This window comes from Pelobates fuscus, chromosome 1, assembly GCF_036172605.1.
Source record: "Pelobates fuscus isolate aPelFus1 chromosome 1, aPelFus1.pri, whole genome shotgun sequence".
Lineage (NCBI taxonomy): Eukaryota > Metazoa > Chordata > Amphibia > Anura > Pelobatidae > Pelobates > Pelobates fuscus.
The window spans coordinates 333,235,281-333,256,756 of record NC_086317.1 but is presented as its reverse complement, the minus strand read 5'-3'; the positions used below and the strand labels follow the sequence as shown (position 1 = coordinate 333,256,756).

The 21,476-nt window shown below is 43.0% G+C and overlaps 1 protein-coding gene across 1 annotated transcript; it reads left to right on the top strand.

The window, feature by feature from the left end:
* The first annotated feature begins 15,225 nt into the window (after positions 1–15,225).
* Positions 15,226–21,367, top strand: TEX30 (testis expressed 30). Its single transcript, XM_063444673.1, has 5 exons — positions 15,226–15,295; positions 18,289–18,525; positions 18,843–18,894; positions 19,419–19,621; positions 20,838–21,367. The coding sequence occupies exons 1-5, from the start codon at positions 15,278–15,280 to the stop codon at positions 20,994–20,996; spliced, it is 669 nt and encodes a 222-aa protein (XP_063300743.1). The 5' UTR covers positions 15,226–15,277; the 3' UTR covers positions 20,997–21,367.
* Positions 21,368–21,476: the final 109 nt, after the last annotated feature.

The following is a 21,476-nucleotide window of genomic DNA, read 5'->3' as shown; positions in this document are numbered from 1 at the left end:
GGGAGCCGGAATATGACGTCATATTCCGGCTCCCGCGGCATCAGCAAAAGGCGCGCGAGGGAGCCGGTCAGAGAGATCAGAGAGCTCCCTCGCCGCCTCCTAATCAACTTGTGCCGCACTCCGCTCCGGGGATCCAGGAGGTGACCAGGCAGGAGGGAGCACTTCCCTCCTGCCGGTCACTGGAATTTTGCGCCCCCAGCGCCGGTGCGCCCTAAGGCGGCCGCCTGTGCCGCCTTATGGACGCGCCGGCCCTGGTGCTAGGGGACAGTCCTTAGAAAGCATGGAGTGAGCGCATCATTAGACGCATTTATGTCAAGCTCAAGGTGCTGCCTGCATAGTATGATCTTAGTTGGACAGCCTGGATGATTGGCAGGCAGCCTGACATGCATTCATGCCAGACTGACCTTCCAATTCTTTGGACAGACATTTTTGGGCATGTTCACCCCTTTTGGCAGGTCTTGTCACGTGATTCACACCAGTGGCACACCCTTTTACCCCGCCCATTGACTTCCTGCTTCACTGGACACTGCTGTTAGGAGGTATGGATTTACTTGAAAGATGAAAGCATGAATTAGAGAGAGATTAGCATTGAGTATGTGTTTTCTTATAACTGCATTCTATGAGTTTCCCTCCAGCACCATCTCCATCAGATACATGATGCTTGGGAGGTATGACTGTTTTAGTGTTTTTGGTCGATACGATTCCGTAATTAGGCCCATCATAATTGTCAGCACCAGGCCCACTGTGCTCTTAATCCGACCCTGCCGGCACACCCTGTGCGCACGCCTATGCTGCTGGATACTTTACACCCTTTCAAAGTAGAATATGTTATACGAGGCAGCTCGCATAGTAGTAAAGATATAAATAACATGCTAGGCTACTCGCATATTTGTGAAGTAGAATACAACTCGTTAGAGTACTGTCACAATTTGGGGCCGAGTATACCACTTCAGTCTGTGCATTCCCCAGGGCCCGGTGAACTTGGTGTTATATTCACAAAGTGACTTCGGCTGGGTTGAGACTATGAGTGTCCCCATGTCCCTACGTTGTGATTGCTGCATAAGCCTCTGGCGTGGAGCTCTGAGGTATGAACGGGGCACTCCGATCTGGATCCCAAGTATGGGTGCGGTCGGGGGAGCTGTTGTTGCCCGTGTTGGCTGGCCCCGCCAGGGTCAGCAAATTTTGGGGTAAGTTCAGGAGCTGGAGGAAGGCCGGGGCGTCCCGTATATCCTGGATGCTGTGTAAGGACGTTCCTTTCGTGACTGATAGAGTCCTGGGAGGTCGCCACCGGTAATCCTCTTTGTGGGCACGGAGAATTAAGGTGAGTGGCCTTAGCGATCTGCGCCACGCCAAGGTGCTGCTGAACAGATCCGAGTAAAGTGAGAGTTCCATGTTCTCGAATCGGAAGGCTGAGAGAATCGTCGCTTTGTGTCCGCTGTTGTGGAGGCTCAGAATGACATCCCTTGTGGCAGTGTTTGGCGCGTTCGTTGGTTTGGGGATTCTGAAGATCCCTTCTGGGGTGATCGTGGCACGCTTTCCTTGTGACAGGATTTCCAGTAGCATGCGCTCAATTAGTTTAGGTAGTTCGGCCTCGGTAATGTCCTCACGAACTCCTCGTGGAAGCTGCGTTTCAGGTCTGCCATTAGCGCCTTCATAACCGCTACGGTGATCGGTTCTGCATCTGCCCCTTTGCCACGGTGTTGTGTCTTTCGTGGTGGATCTGGAGGCTGTAGACATCCCCCTTCCTCCGCATCGGATATGTCCTCGGAGAAGTCCGAGCACCCTCCGTGTTGGGCCGCCATATTGGCTTTGATTGTTAGCCCCAAGGTGGGCTTGTGTGGTGCCGCTTTTTTCCCCTTTCTCCCCATGTGGTCTTGGGGTGTTTGCTTGTGAGTAAGAGGGATAAAGGGGGGTTTCGATCGTTTTTCACAGATGGGTCTCGGAGCTCCTTTTGTATGCGTCTGGTTGCTTCAGCGTTCAAGCTCCGCCCCCTCCTCCTTTATTTTATCCCCTTTATTCTATTTCTATTTCTCTTTCCTTTTTTTATTTTTATTTTTTTGATCTTTATCTTTTTATCTCCTTTTTTTAAATGCTTTTCTTTTACCTTCCTTATGGCAATGTACAAAAGTAAGGATGAGCTAGTTTGCCCACTTATTATTATTATTATTATTAGCCAACAACCATTCTCTCCTTGTCCTGCCTAAACTTTTCTTTCTCCTATTTTACAACTGCTCTGCTCCGTTTCTGCCTGTCCCTGCTATCGTTCATCAGCTCCCACTCCTCCCCTTCCTCTTCCCACATGTTACACTCGCGTTGGCACGTCCGTGCGCGTGCACGCGTTCTCTTGTTCGCGTGCACGCATTCTCGTGCTTGCATAGGTTCGCGCGTGTTCATAGTTTCATTTGTGTTTGTGCACTCGCGCCCGCCCACCCACTCTCTCAAAAGGATTTAGCATTAGCATGAAACGCTCACTAGTGGGCGGTAGGGACCAGGTTGACGACCCATGGTTTAAAGAGTATACAACTTCATTTTCATTTTATTGACTTGTCTGGTTTTACTGCGTAGGCATATAGGTGAAGCATACTTCAAAGGGTGAAGCCAGCAGTATTTGCATACTATGAATTGAGAGACGCTGAATATTTATGCTGAAATACAGGCACAGTGAAGAACCTTTTGTAGCTGGTGCTATTTTCTCCACAACAATTTGAACGAGTGGAGATGTAACCAAGACTGCTAAATAAGAAAAGGATAAGGTTGATAAAGTCAGTGGACAGATAAGCCAAGCCCTGGAGCGAATAGGGACGGGGCAGCATTACTGCTGCCCTGAGGGGTTGTCATAGAAACCATCAGAGTTTGCAGGAATCTATGATCTGCAAACTTTCTTTGTCTTAGGCATGAGCATAACCACCTAGCAAAGCTAGTGGGTATGCGGCAGCCTCCCGGAGTCAAATGCCAGAGCTGAAAAGGCTCGCGCTGTGCATCTGCACAGCAACAGCCTTTCAGCCAATCAGGTAATCAGGAGATCCGTGCTGAGCGCGGGATTCCTGATTACCTCAGATTTTTTAAATTGGGAAACTGCGGATGGTAAGCACATCCCACGAAGTACTAAGGATCAATATTTCCGACAGTGTACGGGAATATATTTAAACGTCTAAACACAAAATAAAACAGTTCAAGATGCCAATAGTACAGGGGAACAAGAAAATATTTAATAAATCATGAAGACATACAAGATAGACTTGAAACTTTGTATAAAACTGCTGAACTGAAAAACAAGGCAACAATGTATGCCAAAGGAAAGTAACAAATGAACAGTGGAAACATTCAACATAAATTGCAACAAAATAAGTTCAATCAAAGAGAAGAGAAATGTTGAAACAAGTCTCAGCAAACATATTCTTTATGCAGGGAGTCCATGCGAATATTAAACCGACAAGACTACTTGCATCCACTTCTCCTATTTAGGTGGATCTTTGGTTTGTTGGTCCTGTCTTGGAGTACGGCTATAGTCTGTAAAAAACAAAACAGAGAACGGTTATCAAAGGTTGAATAAGCACCAGATAACCTTATGTTTTAGAAAAACAAACTACCACCAGCAGGCAAAACTCTTAACTTGGAGGAGGGTAGGACGGGCGCTATTGCTAGGTGGTTATGCTCATCCCTAAGACAAAGAAATTTTGCAGATCATAGATTCCTGCAAACTCTGATTTGTCCTCCGGGAGGCATAACCACCTAGCAAAGCTAGTGGGTAGAATAGCACACACCTGGTGGTGGTCCTAAGAAACTGAAGGCGTTCAACTTCTGATGGCCTCCAGTAAAATCTAACAAAGGTTTTACTGGACAACCATCTTGCAGCTTTTAAGATAGTAGGGAGAGGAAGGCCCTTTCCTGCTGCTTTAGTAGCCGAGGCTCCCCTAATTGAATGGCTTTTGAACACTGAAACATCAATTCCAGCCGTAGACATGGTGGAAAGTATCCAGCCTCTAATTGTATTAACCTTGGCTGGACGAAAGGGATTCCTTGATGTAATGAATAATTGACTGATATCATTTCTAAATAGAGCAGAAAGTTGAAGGTACGATTGTAACAAACTGACTAAACATAAGCCTGGTTCGGAAGAATCTTGGACCAAGTCCAATTCTACCGGACCAGGAGAAAAATGGGATGGTTTTTGTCTGCCTTTTAGTATAATATGGAAGTCTCCCGGGGTCCTGGACAACCAAGGTTCTGAAATATGGATTTGAGTTAACTCTGCTCCTCTAGCTGCCAGGGCCAAGGACAGCAGAGAAGCCAACTTAATAGCAGTCCATCTTAAATCAATTTTAGCATTATCCAAAGACTTTAGGAAATTTAATAAGACATCTACATCCCAAGTAGATGTGTAGCGTGGGGTATATGGGCGGCAGACGGCTAACCCTTTTAGTAATCTCAAATACAGGGCATCCTGAGTAAGGTTGGGGATCAGGAAGTTTAAGGCAGATCCGTAGGTCTTGATTGAACTGACAGATAAACCAGAATGGAACTTAAGGGTAAGAAATTCTAACGCCAAAGGAATGGTATCAGATCCTTGTGTGTTAGACAGAAAATAAATCTCCCATTCTTTGAATTCCTCGATCATCTTTCTATATCTTACCCTAGTTCTACGTCTTAAAGATGAGTTAATAATATCCAAGACCTGATCCGATAAAAGGGGATGTGTTAACAGCCTACCAGGGCTGCGATCCACATTAGCTGCGGGAGCTTGAGCAGAAGATCGCTGGTTCCCTGAAAGCAGTACACTGTCATGCCTAATGGGATCTTGGTTCCCTTGACTAACTGATGGATCAAGGGATACCAGGGTCTGGAGGTCCATACTGGATAAACGAGAACTAAGCTCTGCACCCTGTCCCTGCGGATCTTCTCCAGCACTTTCATCAGTAAAGATGGAGGGGGAAAAGCATAAGGGGCTGGAACATCCGTCCATTGGAAAGACATTGCATCCATTTTCCAAGCTCCCTTTGTCCAGGTCTGGGAGACGAACCTGGGAGTTTGAGCAGATGTTTGAAATGCAAACAGATCTACCTGTCTCTGGCCAAAATTGCTTTCTATCCGTTGGAAAAGAGCAATCTTTAATTGAATCATTGCCAGGGACAGACTTTGGCGAGAGAGAGAGTCTGCAAGCTCGTTCGCCTCTCCCGGAACATATTCTGCGAAGACCTGAACATTGCTTGCTAAGGCCCAGGACCAAAGATCTAGAGCCTCTAAGCAAAGACCCCTTGATCTTGTACCCCCTCTGTGGTTTATATAAGCCACCGTTGTCCTGTTGTCCGAATGGACTTTTACCACCGTCGGTGACTGGTTTAGAGGAACTAGGCCCTTGAGAGCTAATTTTATAGCTCGTAACTCCAAAATGTTTATATGGAGGTGACTCTCTTGGACTGACCAGATTCCTCTTATGGCGTTCTGGGTTGTAAACGCACGCCAACCGTGACTTGAGGCATCTGACGTCAGAGTGACTGTCGCAGGCTGCTCTAACAGTGGACGAGGAAGTGGAATTTCTAACTCCAGAATGGACTTCAGTTCTTCTCTGACCTTCTTGGGGAGAACAAATTTTGATTCCCAATGGCCACCCTGTCTTAGTCGGTTCCCTAAAAACAGCTGACTTCTTCTGCAAAGTAAGGGGGAATTGTTGTATGCTGGTGTTAAGCTATTAATTTCCCGATAATCTTTGCTAGGTCTCTCAAGGACCAACTCTGGTGCTTGAGAGATGAGTTGAGATGTACCAGTAGTTTGTCCCATTTGTCTTGAGGGATTCCAAGAGACATAGTCCTGGTGTTCAGTATGAAACCCAGAAAGAGGATGCTTTGAGTGGGAATTAGGACTGATTTCTGTAGGTTTACTACAAATCCTAGGTCTTGTAAAAGGGAAGCAAGGTAATCCCTTTGAGAAGCAAGGGCTTCCCCATCTGGATGCATGAGCAGGATGTCGTCTAGATACATGAAACCTTTTAGTCTGACATGAGCTATCACTGATTTCATAATTCTGGAGAATGTGTATGGTGCGTTGGATAGGCCAAACACCATAACGGTCCACTGCCACACTTTCCCTTTCCACTGAAACCTGAGAAAACGCCTGTGTTTCTTGGCTATGGGGACTGAATGGAAGGCATCTTTTAGGTCTAACTTTATGCAGAAAAAGGCTTTCTGTACTAAGCCTGGAAGATCTGATAAACCCTCCATCCTGAACCTTTTCCTTTTGATGAAAGCGTTCAGAGGCCTCACGTTTAGGACCGGTCTCCACGAACCGTCTGACTTTGGGATTGGGAACAATGGGCTGACCCATCCTGTAATAGACGTGTCTGCCAACTCTATTTTCCCTTGACTTAAAGCTAAGAAAAGGGAGGCATCTAGCACTGGGTTCACCTCTCTGTGGGGTGCAAACTTCTGGACTGGGAACCTTAAAAGGGGGAGTTGTAAACCCCTTTGAAAAATCTTTAGAACCCATTTGTCTGAGGAAATATCCTCCCAATTTAGTGGCATATGAGGAGGCACACTTACTTGAATGCATGGGTTTTCTTTTGGAAGCTGAACCGCCTCTGGAATGCGCTCCTCTGCCACCGCCTGGGAGCTTATGTCTTCCACTGTAGTGGCGGTACTGGGCCTGGTGAGAGGCTTCTCGGGACGCTCCTGCAGCCCTATAGGGGCGACCCTCTGTCCGAAAGGGCTTTTGTAGCCAGGGGCAGTCTTCTTGAGTTCTGAAAAGGATCTCCTTGCATTGTAACGGCCTTTAACCTCCTGAATGAACGAGGGACCGAATAGGTAAGAATCCTCCAAATTTGGGAACTCATGCGATTTGGGGGCTAGGTCAGACAGACCAGCTGCATGGAGCCAGCGGGATCTGCGGATGTTTGATATATAATTAAAGGATTGGCCAATAATTAGCACTGCCTTGCCAGACGCTTTTAAAAGGGCCATCTTAGATGCTAACAGAGATGAAGTGGAAGGTTTCTGGACATTGCCTTCTTTTTCTGCCTTATCCAGCATCAGTAATAGTGGGCCCACAGCATCAGCAATTTTAAACTGTATATTGTGAAAAGTCTGGTCTGTGGGATCAGAGGATACGCTGCTCCCTGTGATGGATAACAGCGCAGGGTCTACCTTTGGGGCCATTAAAGCCTGAATGTCCGGGATATCGATGTGGTTCCTGAGGAGAAGGTCATCTTCCTTAACCAAGGGGGATCTGAAGGCTAGTTTAGCAAAATCTCTAACCTCAGAATCGTGCTCCATAGCCCATCTGGAGTGAAATAGTTTTGATGGGAGAGTCTTTCCTAGGAGACTTACTCTGGCCATCTGAACATTGCTTAGCTTCCCTCTCTCAGTGGAAGCTGCTGAACGAACCACTTCCTCGGATTCCCAGTCTATTTCTGGAGAGCCGTATCTGGAACTGGGACGGCTTTGGGAGGAAGAGTGAGCGAACGCTCTAGAAGAGGAAGGAGAGGGACTATCTAACCTCCAACGAGATTTGCCCTTTTCCTCTGGAAGGTGTTTCTGGTGCTCAAACGAGGGAAACACACTATTCCTTTTTTGGGGTCCTGTCCCCTTAAATTTTCGCTTACTCAAACGAGTATGAGGGAAAGGAGAAGCGGAGAAGTTTTCCTCAGACGAGGAACTGGCGGAAGAGACCAGCTGTCTTCCTTTATGCTTTTTATTTAAAACTGGGACCAAATCCTCCTCAGATGATGAAGAGGATAGTTCCCTGGCAAGGAAAGCTCTCTTATGGAGCTTTCTACATTGATGGGGCTGCCTTTAAGAGAGGCATCCACTAAATATGTGGCAGACACAGAAATGATGCCATTTTAAAAATCTGAGGTAATCAGGAATCCCGCGCTCAGCACGGCTCTCCTGATTACCTGATTGGCTGAAAGGCTGTTGCTGTGCAGATGCACAGCGCAAGCCGTTTCAGCTCTGGCATTTGACTCCGGGAGGCTGCCGCATACCCACTAGCTTTGCTAGGTGGTTATGCCTCCCGGAGGACAAAAATGGATACAGTTGGTTTTAAAGTTGGAAGCAAGGAATGCTGGGAAAATTACCAGACTACTGGTGAACAATGCTGAGGGAGCCTGGTAGTGTCCCCGTAGGAGGTATGGGGGTCTGTGGTGGCGGGTTTCCCGCTCCAGCAAGTTTGGTTCTCTTTTCTCTCCACTTATCCACTGACCATCTCCTGGTTTTGAGACTATCTACAAGGCACTACTCCCTCATTTCCATACCGAACTGTACTTTTTAATCTGTTTTTTTAGCTGCCTACTAATACTCTCATTAGAGCTAGAAATCTAGAAATCCTTTATTTGTTTTATTGCCAATGCATATACTACATCCCTTCCGGATGTCGGGCGCACTCAGAAGACAGCGCAAACATACAAAAAAGATTAAATTCAGCTGGGAATGATCACTGCCCAGGTGATTGGAGTGAAGAAGGGTTCCACATCCCCCTTGAGGACCAATGAAAAGAAGGAGGGGTATTTAAAGCAAGACTTGGTGGGGTGAAGTATGGCTAATGTTTTTTATCCTTTTATTTGTTTGTTAATTTTATTTGATCCTCAGTGAAGTCCCTTGCATGGGAAGAAATGCATACATGTTTGTATTTTATTAATTTAAAATAAATCCTCTTTTGTACTACCCAACCCAAGTTCCTACGGTTCTTCCTATGTTCCACTGCCCATCCAAAGGAGTGCTGGCAAGATCCTTTGTTACCCCCATACTTTTGGGAGAGGGTGACTATTTTCGTCTTGTGAGTTAGCACTTTATCAAGCACCCACCATTTTCTGCTATTGTATTACACTTGTATTATGTTGTGTTTTATTCTTCTATAGGTCTTGCCAGTTCCCCATATTTTGATAAGGTTTATGTAGATACACACTGCCAGACATGTACAAATACACATAACCAGCCACACTGCCATGTATGTTAACATACACTAGAAAATATACTTTTGTAAGCTGTTTTCAAATATACCCCAATGTAAAAATGTATAATTAAACGTATGCATGTTTTCATTTGGAATATGTCTACTAAACACACCTCTTTAGATTTTTGAAGTTGGACAGTGGGGTGTTCCTTTAATAAAATGCTCTGTGATCAGGGCCGGATTAAGAGCCCAGTGGGCCTGGAGCTGACAATTATGATGGGCCTAATTACGGAATCTTATCGACCAAAAACACTAAAACAGTCATACCTCCCAAGCATCATGTATCTGATGGAGATGGTGCTGGAGGGAAACTCAAAGGATGCAGCTATAAGAAAACACATACTCTAAGCTAATCTCCCTCTAATTTATGCGTTCATCTTATAAGTAAATCCATACCCCCTAACAGCAGTGTCCAGTGAAGCAGGAAATCAATGGGCGCGGTAAAAGGGTGTGCCACTGGCGCGAATCACGTGACCAGACCTGCCAAAAGGGGTGAACATGCCCAGAAAGGGGGCATGTTTGTCCAAAGAATTGGAAGGTCAGCCTGGCATGAATGCATGTCAGGCTGCCCGCCAATCCTGCAGGCTGTCCAACTAAGGGCATACTATGCAGGCAGCACCCTGAGCTTGACATAAATGTGTCTAATGATGCGCTCACTCCATGCTTTCTAAGGACTGTCCCTTAGCACTCGCTGGTCCACTAGTCTCCTTACCTTCTTACTAGCAGGCAGAAGTTCCTGGTATATAGTCTGAGACAGAGAAAAGGTGAGTGTAGAATAAAGGGGACATGCCACAGTGTTAGAGAGACCAACGTCTGCATTACCTAAACTAATTTTATTGTCAGCCAGTCCACACAGGTTTTATTCCCATGCATCCCTCTCAAGCTTCCAAACATAAAGGGACACTATAGTCACCAGAACAACTACAGCTTATTGTATTTGTTCTGGTAAGCAGAATCATTCCATTCAAGCTTTTTGCAGTAAACACTGTGTTTTCAGAGAAAATAATTCCACTGGCCGCTCCTTAGATGACTGCTAGAGGTGCTTCCTGGGGCAGTACTGCCTAGTGTGCAGCACTGCCATTCAGTGTCTCCACCCTCTACATGCAGACACTGAACTTTCCTCATAGAGATGCATTGATTCAATTTATCTTTATGAGGAGATGCTGATTGGCCAGGGCTATGTTGGACTTGTGCTAGCTCTGCCCCTGATCTGCCTAGTTGACAGCCTCAGCCAATCCTATGGGGAAGTATTGTAATTTGCTCAGACCACCACTTCTGATGATGTCAGCAGACAGTCTGTTCACAGGCAGAGCCAGCAGCTGCAGACTTGAATACAAGTAATATTTTATTATATTTAGGGAGGTAAGAACAGGCCAGGGTGGTGGTTTTAACATAATAGGGTCAGAAATACATGATTGTGTTCCTGACCCTATAGTGCTCCTTTAAGCAAGAGTATGTGAAGAGTAGTTAAGGTTGCCACCTTTCTTGGAAAAATATACCAGCCTTAATCATTTGTATAATTAATTAGTTAAGCGTGACATCACATGATGTAAATCACAAGGAGTGACATCAGAGAAAATTCTGTAAAATCACCAACAAACTACTCACAGTTTGATTCTGCTGTATAGATGGATTGCTCCCAGTGTCTCCCTGTCTCTCAGTGTCTCAGTCTCGCAAGTCACCCAGTGTCTCAGTGTCCCTATGTATCACAGTGTCAGTGTCCCCATGTCACCCAGTCCCCTAGTTTCCCAGTGTCTGTGTCCCCATTTCTCCCAATGTCTCAGTGTGTCCCCATGTCACTAGGATAATGGGGACACAGTGAGACCCGGGGACACTAGAGACATGGTGACGGGGACACTAGAGACATGGGGACACTGAGAGAACCGGGGAAACTGGGAGACATGGGGACACTGGGAGACACGGAGACATTTAGGGAAACTGGGAGAAATGGGGACACTGAGACACTAGGGACACAGACACTGGTAGACATGGGGACACTGAAACATTTGGGGACACTAAGACACTAGGCACACAGAGACATGGAAACACAGACACTGGGATACTAGGGGACACTGGGAGACTAGGGGACACTGGCTGGGAGACAGACACTTGGGGACACTGGGGACATGGTGACAGTTGGGACATAGACATGGGGACACTGGGACATATAGGGACACTGGGAGACATGGGGACACTAGGCCCACTGAGAGACTAGGAACACAGACACTGGGAGACATGGGGACACTGAAACATTTGGGGACACTAAGACACTAGGGACAGAGAGACATGGGAACACAGACACTGGGAGACTAGGGGACACTGGGAGACTAGGGGACACTGGCTGAAAGACAGGCACTTGGGGACACTGGGAGACATGGGGACAGTTGGGACATAGACATGGGGACACTGGGACATATAGGGACATTGGGAGACATGGGGACACTAGGGACACTGAGACACTAGGAACACAGACACTGGGAGACATGGGGACACTGAAACATTTGGGGACACTAAGACACTAGGGACACAGAGGCATGGGAACACAGACACTGGGAGACTAGGGGACACTGGCTGGGAGACAGACACTTGGGGACAGTTGTGGACATAGACATGAGGACACTGGGACATATAGGGACACATGGGGTCACTAGGTACACTGAGAGACATGGGACACAGACACAGGGAGACTTGGGGACACACACTAGGGACACTGGCTGGAGGACATGGGGACTCTGGGAGACATGGGGACATAGTGTCTCCGTGTCCCAATGTCTCAGTGTCTCCCAATGTCCCTATGTCTTAAAGCATCCCCATGTGTCTCAGCATCCCCACGTGTCCCAGTGTCCCCATGTTTTCCAGTGTCCCCAAGTGTCTGTGTTCCCAGGTCTCCCAGTGTCTGTGTCCTAGTGTCTCAGTGTCCTCGTGTCTGTGTCACCATGTGTCCCCTAGTGTCCCCATATGTCCCCTAGTGTCTCAGTGTCCCCTAGTGTCAGTGTCCCCATGTTTTCCAGTGTCCCCAAGTGTCTCAGTGTTCCCAGGTCTGCCAGTGTCTGTGTCCCCTAGTGTATTTTCCCCGTGTCCCCTAGTGTCTCAGCTGTGCCAGTAAAATACCAGTCAGGTGGCAAACCTAAGAGTAGTGTGTAAAAAAAAAAATGGGAGTTTAAATGGGCCTATTCCATGGGCCTGGAGCTGCAGCTCCATCAGCCCCTATGTTAATCCGGCCCTGTCTGTGATACACATTGCAGATTACCAAATTTTTATGTTGCAGAGTTCTTTGACACACTCATACACACTGTACATGTCCACCATTTGTATCTTGTTTAGCATTTTTCTGTTGATGTTGCAGTTATTGAGCTCAGCCCTTGGGTGTGGGTGCTGCCTTTAAATGAAACATTCTCTAAAAGTGCTCACTGTTTATCAAAGGACTAACATTACCATAGAGATCTGAAAGTAAAACATATAATAAACATAGATTACAAACAGATAAAACATACATACATAGACGTTGAACATTATGACAAGATTATAAATCTTTATTACAATGGTAAATCTCATTAAACATTCACATTTTTCCCTCCAATTATAGTGCTATTTTTTTTAGTGATGTGCTTCATGGATTCCAGCCTTGTAGTACAATCTTCTAGCATGACAGAAATATTAGTTAGCAAGGTACACATAAGCAAAAGAAATAATAGCTTTCAGCAAAGCATTAAATAATGAGTCCGAATTTTCTGTACAGATAGTTTTCCAGTAAGTCGTCTGGTAGCAGGAGAGGCCAATGTCAAGTCCCAATAAATATGATGTGGTCCACATCATTGCCCACCCAGTAGCAAACGAACAGCAATGATCATTTGTTGTGAGTCAAGCTGAGAACACATTAACACGTGGAATGGGATAGCACTCAATATTAAATAGATATATGCAAAATGAGGATACAGCTGTAGATCTACAAAGAATACAATAAAACAATAGTGCAACACTGTATAATAAAATATGAGTGCGCTAAGTAGAATAGAACTCACAAGATTGATGAATGGTTTTGTGAGTTCTATTCTACTTAGTGCACTCATTTTATTACACAGTGCTGCACTATTGTTTTATTTTATTCTTTGTAGATCTACAGCTGTATCCTCATTTTGCATATATCTATTCTATATTGGAGGGATTATTGCTGGGATATCCCTGGAGGAAGCTGTCATCTCTGTCTACTAAGATAAGTGTTGTATATTCATCTTTTTGTTTTAAGGGCAAAAAGTGATTGCATTTTTGTATTACATACAGCACTCAATATTAGATTGATCATCATTAATAGCAACTTTCACAGACTGCATATAACTATAAAATGGGTTATCCAGGGTGACGGGTTGAATTGGAGACAATGGTGAATTTATAATGAAAGGGTGAGTCTGACAGTATGGAAGTGAGTTGGAAACTGGTTGCAAGAATTTATTTTAATCTGGCATGAGCAGAAGTGTTTCACAAGGAAAACATTTGAAGAATAGTGAAATACATGAAGTCAATGAGTAGGATGTGAACAGGGGAGTGGAGGAAAGCTCCAAGGTTGCCAGAAAAAGGTGCAGAAGCTTGAACAGGAGTGATTGCAGGAACAGGAGGATCAGATGAAGGCTAGACTTCAGGCTTAGAGGCAACACAAAAATTGAGTGTTGGCCAAAGCTTATTCAATGGTTTACAGTGCTAATACTGTTCCTCATTCATGATATGTGCTGCCATCATTATGTGGTACTGTAAGCTAACTTTCTTTGGATGATACGTTGGAATAGCAATCAACATAAAAATATAGTCAAGTGACAACCAATTCATATGCAACCAGAGCCAATGTGAACACAATGGAGTGGACATTGACCTTAAACATCAACGTAGTGGCCCTGCAATGCTAGAATTAATGGCAAAGAAAAGTAAAAGGAAGCTGTGGAGGAATAGGAAAAGCTGATAAAAAATGGGATAGTTGTATGCTTTTTCATATAACCTTTTCTAGCCAATTTCAGATAATATCCAATCACTCTAACTGGAATTAATTTTTCACAATCTGTGTTCATTGGAATTTTGTCACAGTCTTTGTTCTCTGCATGAGTTTCCCTTATTTGTAAAATTTTTACCTCCTGCTATAGAGAGCATATAGGTGGCGCCTCTGAACTTGATGGTTAAACGTTTCTACTAGCATAGCTGCAGCCATACACAGTCTCTACAGTCCAATGAAAAGGACGTGTGGTAGCCAAGATAAAGCAACCGCAACAAAAGTAGGGTTATTAATAAATTCTTAAAGGAGCACTATAGACAACTCTAGTAAATTCTCACTCACGAGATGGTAGAAATAGAAGAGCATTCAAAGGCGTTAATGTCGAGCAGCCAATGGGACACAGGACTCCAGATGAGTAGTAGTAGAAAAAATTAGTAATTTTGGAGTCATCTGGAGTCCTGTGTCCCATTGGCTGCTCGACATTAACAAGGGAAACCAGTATCCCCCCATATTTCCTGGGGAGGTGCCTTTGAATGCTCTTCTATTTCTACCATCTCTTGAGTGAGAATTTACTAGAGTGAGAATTGGCAGGAATTCAAAGTGAATTTTAAATCTAAAGCCAAAGTAGCTGAATTGGAAACATTCTCCAAGTCAACTATGCTTCCAGGTCAAATATGTTGCTTTAAAATACGTCCTTTTCAACAATCATGGTTCTAAATTTGAATTTCACTTTAAATTCCTGGTAATTCTTACTTTAGTAAATAATCCTGCAAATATGTCTGCATGTGCCTACCAGTTGGGGTTTATTTACTAAATACTTATTTATAGTGAACTTACAGGGACATTCATGAAAAATCACTTCTTTGCACGATATGTGCTGAATTTTATTTAAAATTGGCACTTCTATAACTAGTGTCAGAAACCCCTCAGTTGCTGGCTATCAGAGCTGTCAATCACAGAGTTAACTGAAGTGGCAGACTCGCTTTGCTAGAGTACACAGATTTGCCTCTAGGTGCGTGCCCAGCCCACAGAGCCCACGTTAGCCCCTGTCCCTGTGTTTACTGGCTTTCAGTCTGGAGAACTTGGACTGAAAGCTGAGAGTGAGCAAATGCAATGATAAATCCCAAGAAGTAGATGCTGTTCCTGTTCATCTATAGATTACACGTTTTAAATGTTTTGTTTTGATATAATCTATTTATTGAATGATATACATTTATTTTAAAATAGCTATATGTCTATGTATATAAATGTATGATGTGCATTAACTAGAATTCCTAACTCCTCCCCTGTTTCCTGTTCTCTAAAGAAGATTTAGGACACGCCTCTCTGAGAGAGCTGCCTTGAGCCTGGTGAAACATGTGTGACTATATGGAGGTACAGTTCGCCTGTTTCATGAGTTCCCTGCCAGCCTCATTTCCACTGGGGGACACGTGCTGTTGATTTTTAGATAACTGTGTTTCAGCATGATTGCTGTAATTAACTACTGCAGTGTTTTAATTCATACAATACCAACAGTGCATTAACCTAAGCATGTTTTTTTTTCTTGCACAGTTTAGGGAATACAAAATGGATACAAATTCAATGTTGACATTGCTTATATCATAAATAACACACACCATGGTGGGAATTCTAGTATATAAAAAAGGGAGCGTTGTTATTAGCTGCCATTTAGTTTTAAAGGTTTAATCAAGCATTTTATATTTCATTTTAAAGGTATAGTCAAGCATGTTATAATTAGTTTTCAATGTATTTGCAAGCATATTGTTTCCATGGTTTTACAAGATTGTGAGGATACTATAAGAGTTATAATTAAGGAGTAAATCTGGGGCAAAGTTCTAAATGTGAAGCATTCTCCATGGAAACCAATTAAATGTTTCTGCAGATTGCTGCAGGTTTATAACTTTGGCCTGGAATTACTATTTACGCAGAACCAGAACTTATGTTTCTGGCACAATACTACTTTACCTGGCTCCTCCCATTTCTGTGACAACAAATTTTATCAGACAAGTGTCTGTACCATGGCTGTGGCTTCATGGTGTCTGTAGCACTGCAGTATTTCACCAAAGGCCCCTTCATTCCATGAACTAGTGGTATCAGAACAATCTGAACGGTGAATACTGGAGTAATACTAAGCCCCCCATAAACCTACAGTGTGTAGGTCCCCATACGTCTTTTTCAACAATCATGGTGACTTTTTGTGCCTGTTTAATAAAGCTTCAGTCATACTAAAGCAGTATCACTATAATGGCACAATATTTCCAAGTCAAGATTTTAAAAATAAGTAATTATTTACGAACTGTATATCCTAGACCTGGAGAGGCTTAAAGGACCACTCTAGTGCCAGGAAAACATACTCGTTTTCCTGGCACTAGAGTGCCCTGAGGGTGCCCCCACCCTCAGGGACCCACTCCCGCCGGGCTCTGGGGGGAGGAAGGGGTTAAACTTACCTCTTTCTCCAGCGCCGGGCGGGGAGCTCTACTCCTCCTCCTCTTCTTCCTCGCGACGTCATCGGCTGAATGCGCATGCGCGGCAGGAGCCGCGCTCGCATTCAGCCGGTCGCATAGGAAAGCATTCATAATGCTTTCCTATGGACGCTTGCGTGCTCTCACTGTGATTTTCACAGTGAGAAGCACGCAAGCGCCTCTAGCGGCTGTCAGTGAGACAGCCACTAGAGGCTCTGGAGGCTGGCTTAACCCTCAGAATAAACATAGCAGTTTCTCTGAAACTGCTATGTTTATAAAAAAAAGGGTAAAAGCTAGCTGGACCTGGCACCCAGACCACTTCATTAAGCTGAAGTGGTCTGGGTGCCTAGAGTGGTCCTTTAATTACAACTTGGCTCTGAATTTATATATAGAAGCAACAGTTTGGTACTCAAGATGCTATTTGGAGTGCCCCTTTAATCTTCTTTACTTTTGTAGAAAAATTTAAATAAAGCACCTGTGCTCCCTTACTACCTGCAGTGTATCCTGCTATGCTTCAGAGAGTGGGACTACCATTAGGGACTACACTGCCAAGGTTTCTGTGTGTTGCAGTTCAGCTGTTAGCTTTCTAGAGTAGACAGCCGAAAACTGTATTTCAACTGCTATGCAAAACCTCTGCTGTGCCCAGAATGCATTGATGTAGAGGACTTCATGGGATAAGCTCAACAATTTCAATAAAAAGTGGTAGGCAAGCATTGCCACTGCAGATGTTGTGGACTAAATCGCTGATAATGCTCTTTCAGCCATAAAACTGCTAGAAAAGCGTCAGGGGAGATGTAGTCCACGACTTGTGCAGTTCTGAAGGTTGCCTACCTCCGTATTGAAAGTTGAAGAGGCCCTTTATATAATCTTTATGCCAAAATACGGCTAATTCAATCTACACTATGATCTCTATGAAACACTCATGGTAACTGTGTTGGAACTTCATTGAAATTCCAATGCAGTCTAAGGATACAGTAAGACATAGCAGGGAATTCTTTCCAATCCTCCCAGTTGTCACAAGTTTTAGGTGTGGGATTCAGGTATCGTCTCCATCATTGGGTGACATGATCTATGGAGGCTCCCATGGTGTGCACTGAAACTGCTCCTGGCAGATGAAGCTGTTATCAGGAAGAAGATGGCGACCTTCCACTGCAGCCACCGGAGTCTGGGCAGATATGTCACCTGCTGGGGTCTTTGCAAAATATGCAAAGACTCCAAAAAGTGATAAGTATGCTTTGAATGGGCTTAATATGCTGTAGTGTTTATGGTGGCTGGAGTTCCTTAGCACTATACCAGGATGAGGAATCAAACCATTTTGAATAGTGTGACACTTTCCTTCTGATTGTCGTGATATCGCTGAAGTGTTCCCCACGTAGGGCATCATTCATCGGCTGCAGTGGTAAAGTAAGTGTCAAGTCACATTCAATGAAGTTAACATATGGCAAATTCCGCTACGCCATCAAATAATTGGAATATATAATATTTCTCACGGTTCAAAACATTCAGATTTCCTTCTTTCTGGCTAAAGTTCCTTAACATAACCAGAAGAGCTAAACACAATACAATATTCCAGACAGCATTCCAATGGATCCAAATGATTCCTCTGACTCTACTTGGATCCCTTGGCGTGTGGGCTGGAACAATGTTTTGCGTTTAGCTCTACAAGTAAGTTACAAAACATGCAAAAATCATTTGATTCCATATCATGGGATGGAGCTAGAGTACTTATGGCTCTATAATCACCGTACCACACTCTACTCGTTGTGGTTCTTAGAATGCCATTCTAATAGAGCAACATAATAGGCAGAGTCACTTCCTGGTGTATGCAAAGTTCACTGATGAAGCTGCAAAACCTGCAGCAAATATGAGTATATATTTTTTTATTTGTTGTTTCTATATTTATAGGAGAGTATAAAAATACCCTTTGGCAAAAAGGATGTTGATGCTGTATTTACTGTCCCCAGCACTTGCAGTCGGTTATTGTATGCAGTCATTTTAACACATGGTGCCGGTGGAGACATGAACTATCCTCCCTTGGTGTCTTTAGCAAAGTATCTGGCCACACACAGAGTCCTGTGTCTTAGATTTACATGTAAAGGCCTCAATCTTGCTCACCGAACAAAAGTTTACACTGCTGTACTGGTATGTAACGTGGTTAATCTTATTACGTACTTTCATTTATAATGTATTGCAATAAATGACTAATTCTAACTCTAATCTATAATAACAGTAATCTTATTATAATGATTAACTCATTCCCTTTGGGCACGAACTAATCCAAATTCATACCTGGTGTTAATCTGTTTTTCCATGTAGGAATTATGTTTGTAAATAATGCAAAATATTTACATACATTAGAAAAGTGTGTTCAAACTGCTGTTTTTTTTATAACCTTAAAATTAAATTTCTTTTATTTTTAAGTTTTGGAAAATGTTTTTCCCGACTTTGTACATTTTTAGGAATACCTGAAGTCTTGCAAGGAGCGTAAAATAGCTGGTGTGTTTCTTGCAGGTCAGTTGTTCAATTTACCAAATATCATTATTGCATATTCTATTTGTCATATTTTAGTTAGTTACACCATGGAGTTTTAATACAAAATCCACTTTTTTTTTTAAATGGGGGAGATTCATAATTTATTCTAGGCCTGCTCTCCACGCAATCCTCAAGGCTCACCAATCGCCCAGGATGTTGTAAAATCCTCATTGGAACATACTTAACAAACGCCTAAATTCTGGATTGTTCGTGTGCTTTGAGACCATGTTAGAAACCACAGATTTGGTGGAGTGCAGATATTAAATGAATTATATGCAATTTAACCAACAACATTTTCAGACAGGATAAAACAATGACTGTACTTCAACTTTAGGTAACATTTTATTTCATTAAATTATATCAGGTAATACATGGTTTTACTAATGTATTATGCTGACATTACACATATTAAAACAGCAAAATATGAACATTTTGTAGCAATCCACATGTGCCTGATACTTCAATATTAGTAGAAAAATAATTTGATTTATTTTCTTGCAAAGGTCGATCAATGGGATCTCGAGCTGCTGCTGCTGTGATGAGGAGGGCTTCTGAAGATGATGATGAATTTGTGCGTGGGCTGATCTGTCTTTCATATCCATTGCACCCGCCCAACACAAAGAACAAGCTAAGGGATGAAGATCTCTTGCTGATCACAAACCCAGTGCTGTTTGTTTCAGGATCTTTAGATGACATGTGTGATAAGGTGAGGCATTTGCTTATGGTAATTATTATTTAAAATAATATTAAACTTCCAGTTAAAGTAATCTATGAGTATCAGGACCTGGATTATGACTATAAAGTGCTTAACATTCCAGCAAAGATTAATCCATCCAAACATAGTGTTTTATTAAAACATTGGTTTTGGCTGGAGTAACCTTTTAAAAGTAAATCTGGACCTGTTTGATGACCCTGTGTTTGTAGAAGTCATGAATGTGTGGCTGCGCTGCGCACTCATATTATCTGTGTGAGAACCGCACAATGAAGGGGGAGAAGAGTGTGGAGGGAGGCAAAATGCATTATCACTTGTTTATCCAAAAATGCGTGCACCGGTTCGGGGACCCGTGATCTCTTATTTGCACAGTGGCCCTGTGAGTCTCCCCTGATAGCAATGTTCAAAAATCTTTGCTTCAAGCTGATTACAAATCTTTCATCTCTCTAACTATATATATTGAAACGTGTTGTTTTCTGGTTTGCTGGTGTTATTAAAAACTCATGGAGACATTTTGCAAAACCCCAAAGCTCAGAGAATGACTAAGATCCCACAGGGCTGTGGACAGGTTGCCAGTTAGGGCATCCTCTTTATTCTCCCCATACGGATGGCAAATAGGGCCAAGCTAATTCACGGTTTCAGGGCCTCTGTCTAACGTCTGGGCTCTAGTTGGCCTCATAAGGTTACCTTAAAGCTAGTCCTGTTTTTCTAAAACTTTTTGATTAATTTTTATTTTACAGAACTTAATTTTCAAAATTGATTTCTTTTTACAATAATATATTTACAGTTGTACTTGAGTACAGGTTAGTCATGTAGGAAAATCCTTCTGGTTGTTTAATGTCTACTATAAGAATCATTATGAGGGAGGTGAGCTATAGAAAATCTAGAAAATGTTTTTCACCGAATTCCAAATTTTCAAGGATTAAATATGAATAGAAAAACTGAGGCAGGAAGGAACTGATCTAAAAAAATTTCCAACTCAGCCATAACCAAAACTTTATTTTTTTCCTCAGTTTGGCACTCTACTTTTCACTTTAGTCCACAAATCTACAGTTTGTCTACTCAAACATTGACAGGATAGTGCTCACTTTAGTGCTGTGCTCTTTATACGCTATCTCAAAAGCATATCAAGAAACCTGAAAAACACGTCTGTATTTTCCACATGGTGAAAGGTACTGCCTATTATTTATTTATATATTTTCTTTATTAGAGACTTATGGAAGATTTAATAACCAATATGAAAGCTCCTGTACAAATCCACCTGGTTGAAAATGCAAATCATGGAATGGCAGTCAAGGGCAAAACTATGGATGATGTCACATCTGAAATAAATGAGACAGTATTGTCATGGATTCAAAAAAACTGTTGAACATTTTAAATGTGGTTTGAAAATGTCTGGAAAATGTCAAATGTTGTAAGTTTCCTCTTACATTTCAAAGGTTATTTGTTTACTATATCGAAAAGTTTTTTTGTTCATTATATTGTATTTAGCATAAACTAATAGTTGTCATAACGCAAGTAAGATAATTTTGTTTTATGTAAGTCAATAAAGTATGTCATAGTTTCCCACTTGTATTGTTCACAGACTGGCCATTTCATATTTTGAACTTATTTTATATGTGATGAATATTGTAAGAGAAGGATTATATAGTCGCCATAGGGCCATAAGGTCTTTAAAACAAAAAAGTAAGGGAACATACAATTAATATGTAATTATGTATTTTTTAAAGGCCCATGTGAGGATCAACATTCTAAATTCCAGAGTAAGCTAATTTTTATGTAACGTTACTGCAATTCTCCTGTCAAGTCCATGTTACCAAGGTACATAATGTGCTGGGGAGGTCATGGG

What these genes read in the sequence shown, in the direction of transcription:
- TEX30 (XM_063444673.1), top strand. An exon ending in AAGTTTACACTGCTGTACTG is followed by an intron (nt 18,526 to 18,842) that starts GTATGTAACGTG and finishes GTACATTTTTAG; the next exon opens with GAATACCTGAAGTCTTGCAA. An exon ending in TAGATGACATGTGTGATAAG is followed by an intron (nt 19,622 to 20,837) that starts GTGAGGCATTTG and finishes TTTCTTTATTAG; the next exon opens with AGACTTATGGAAGATTTAAT.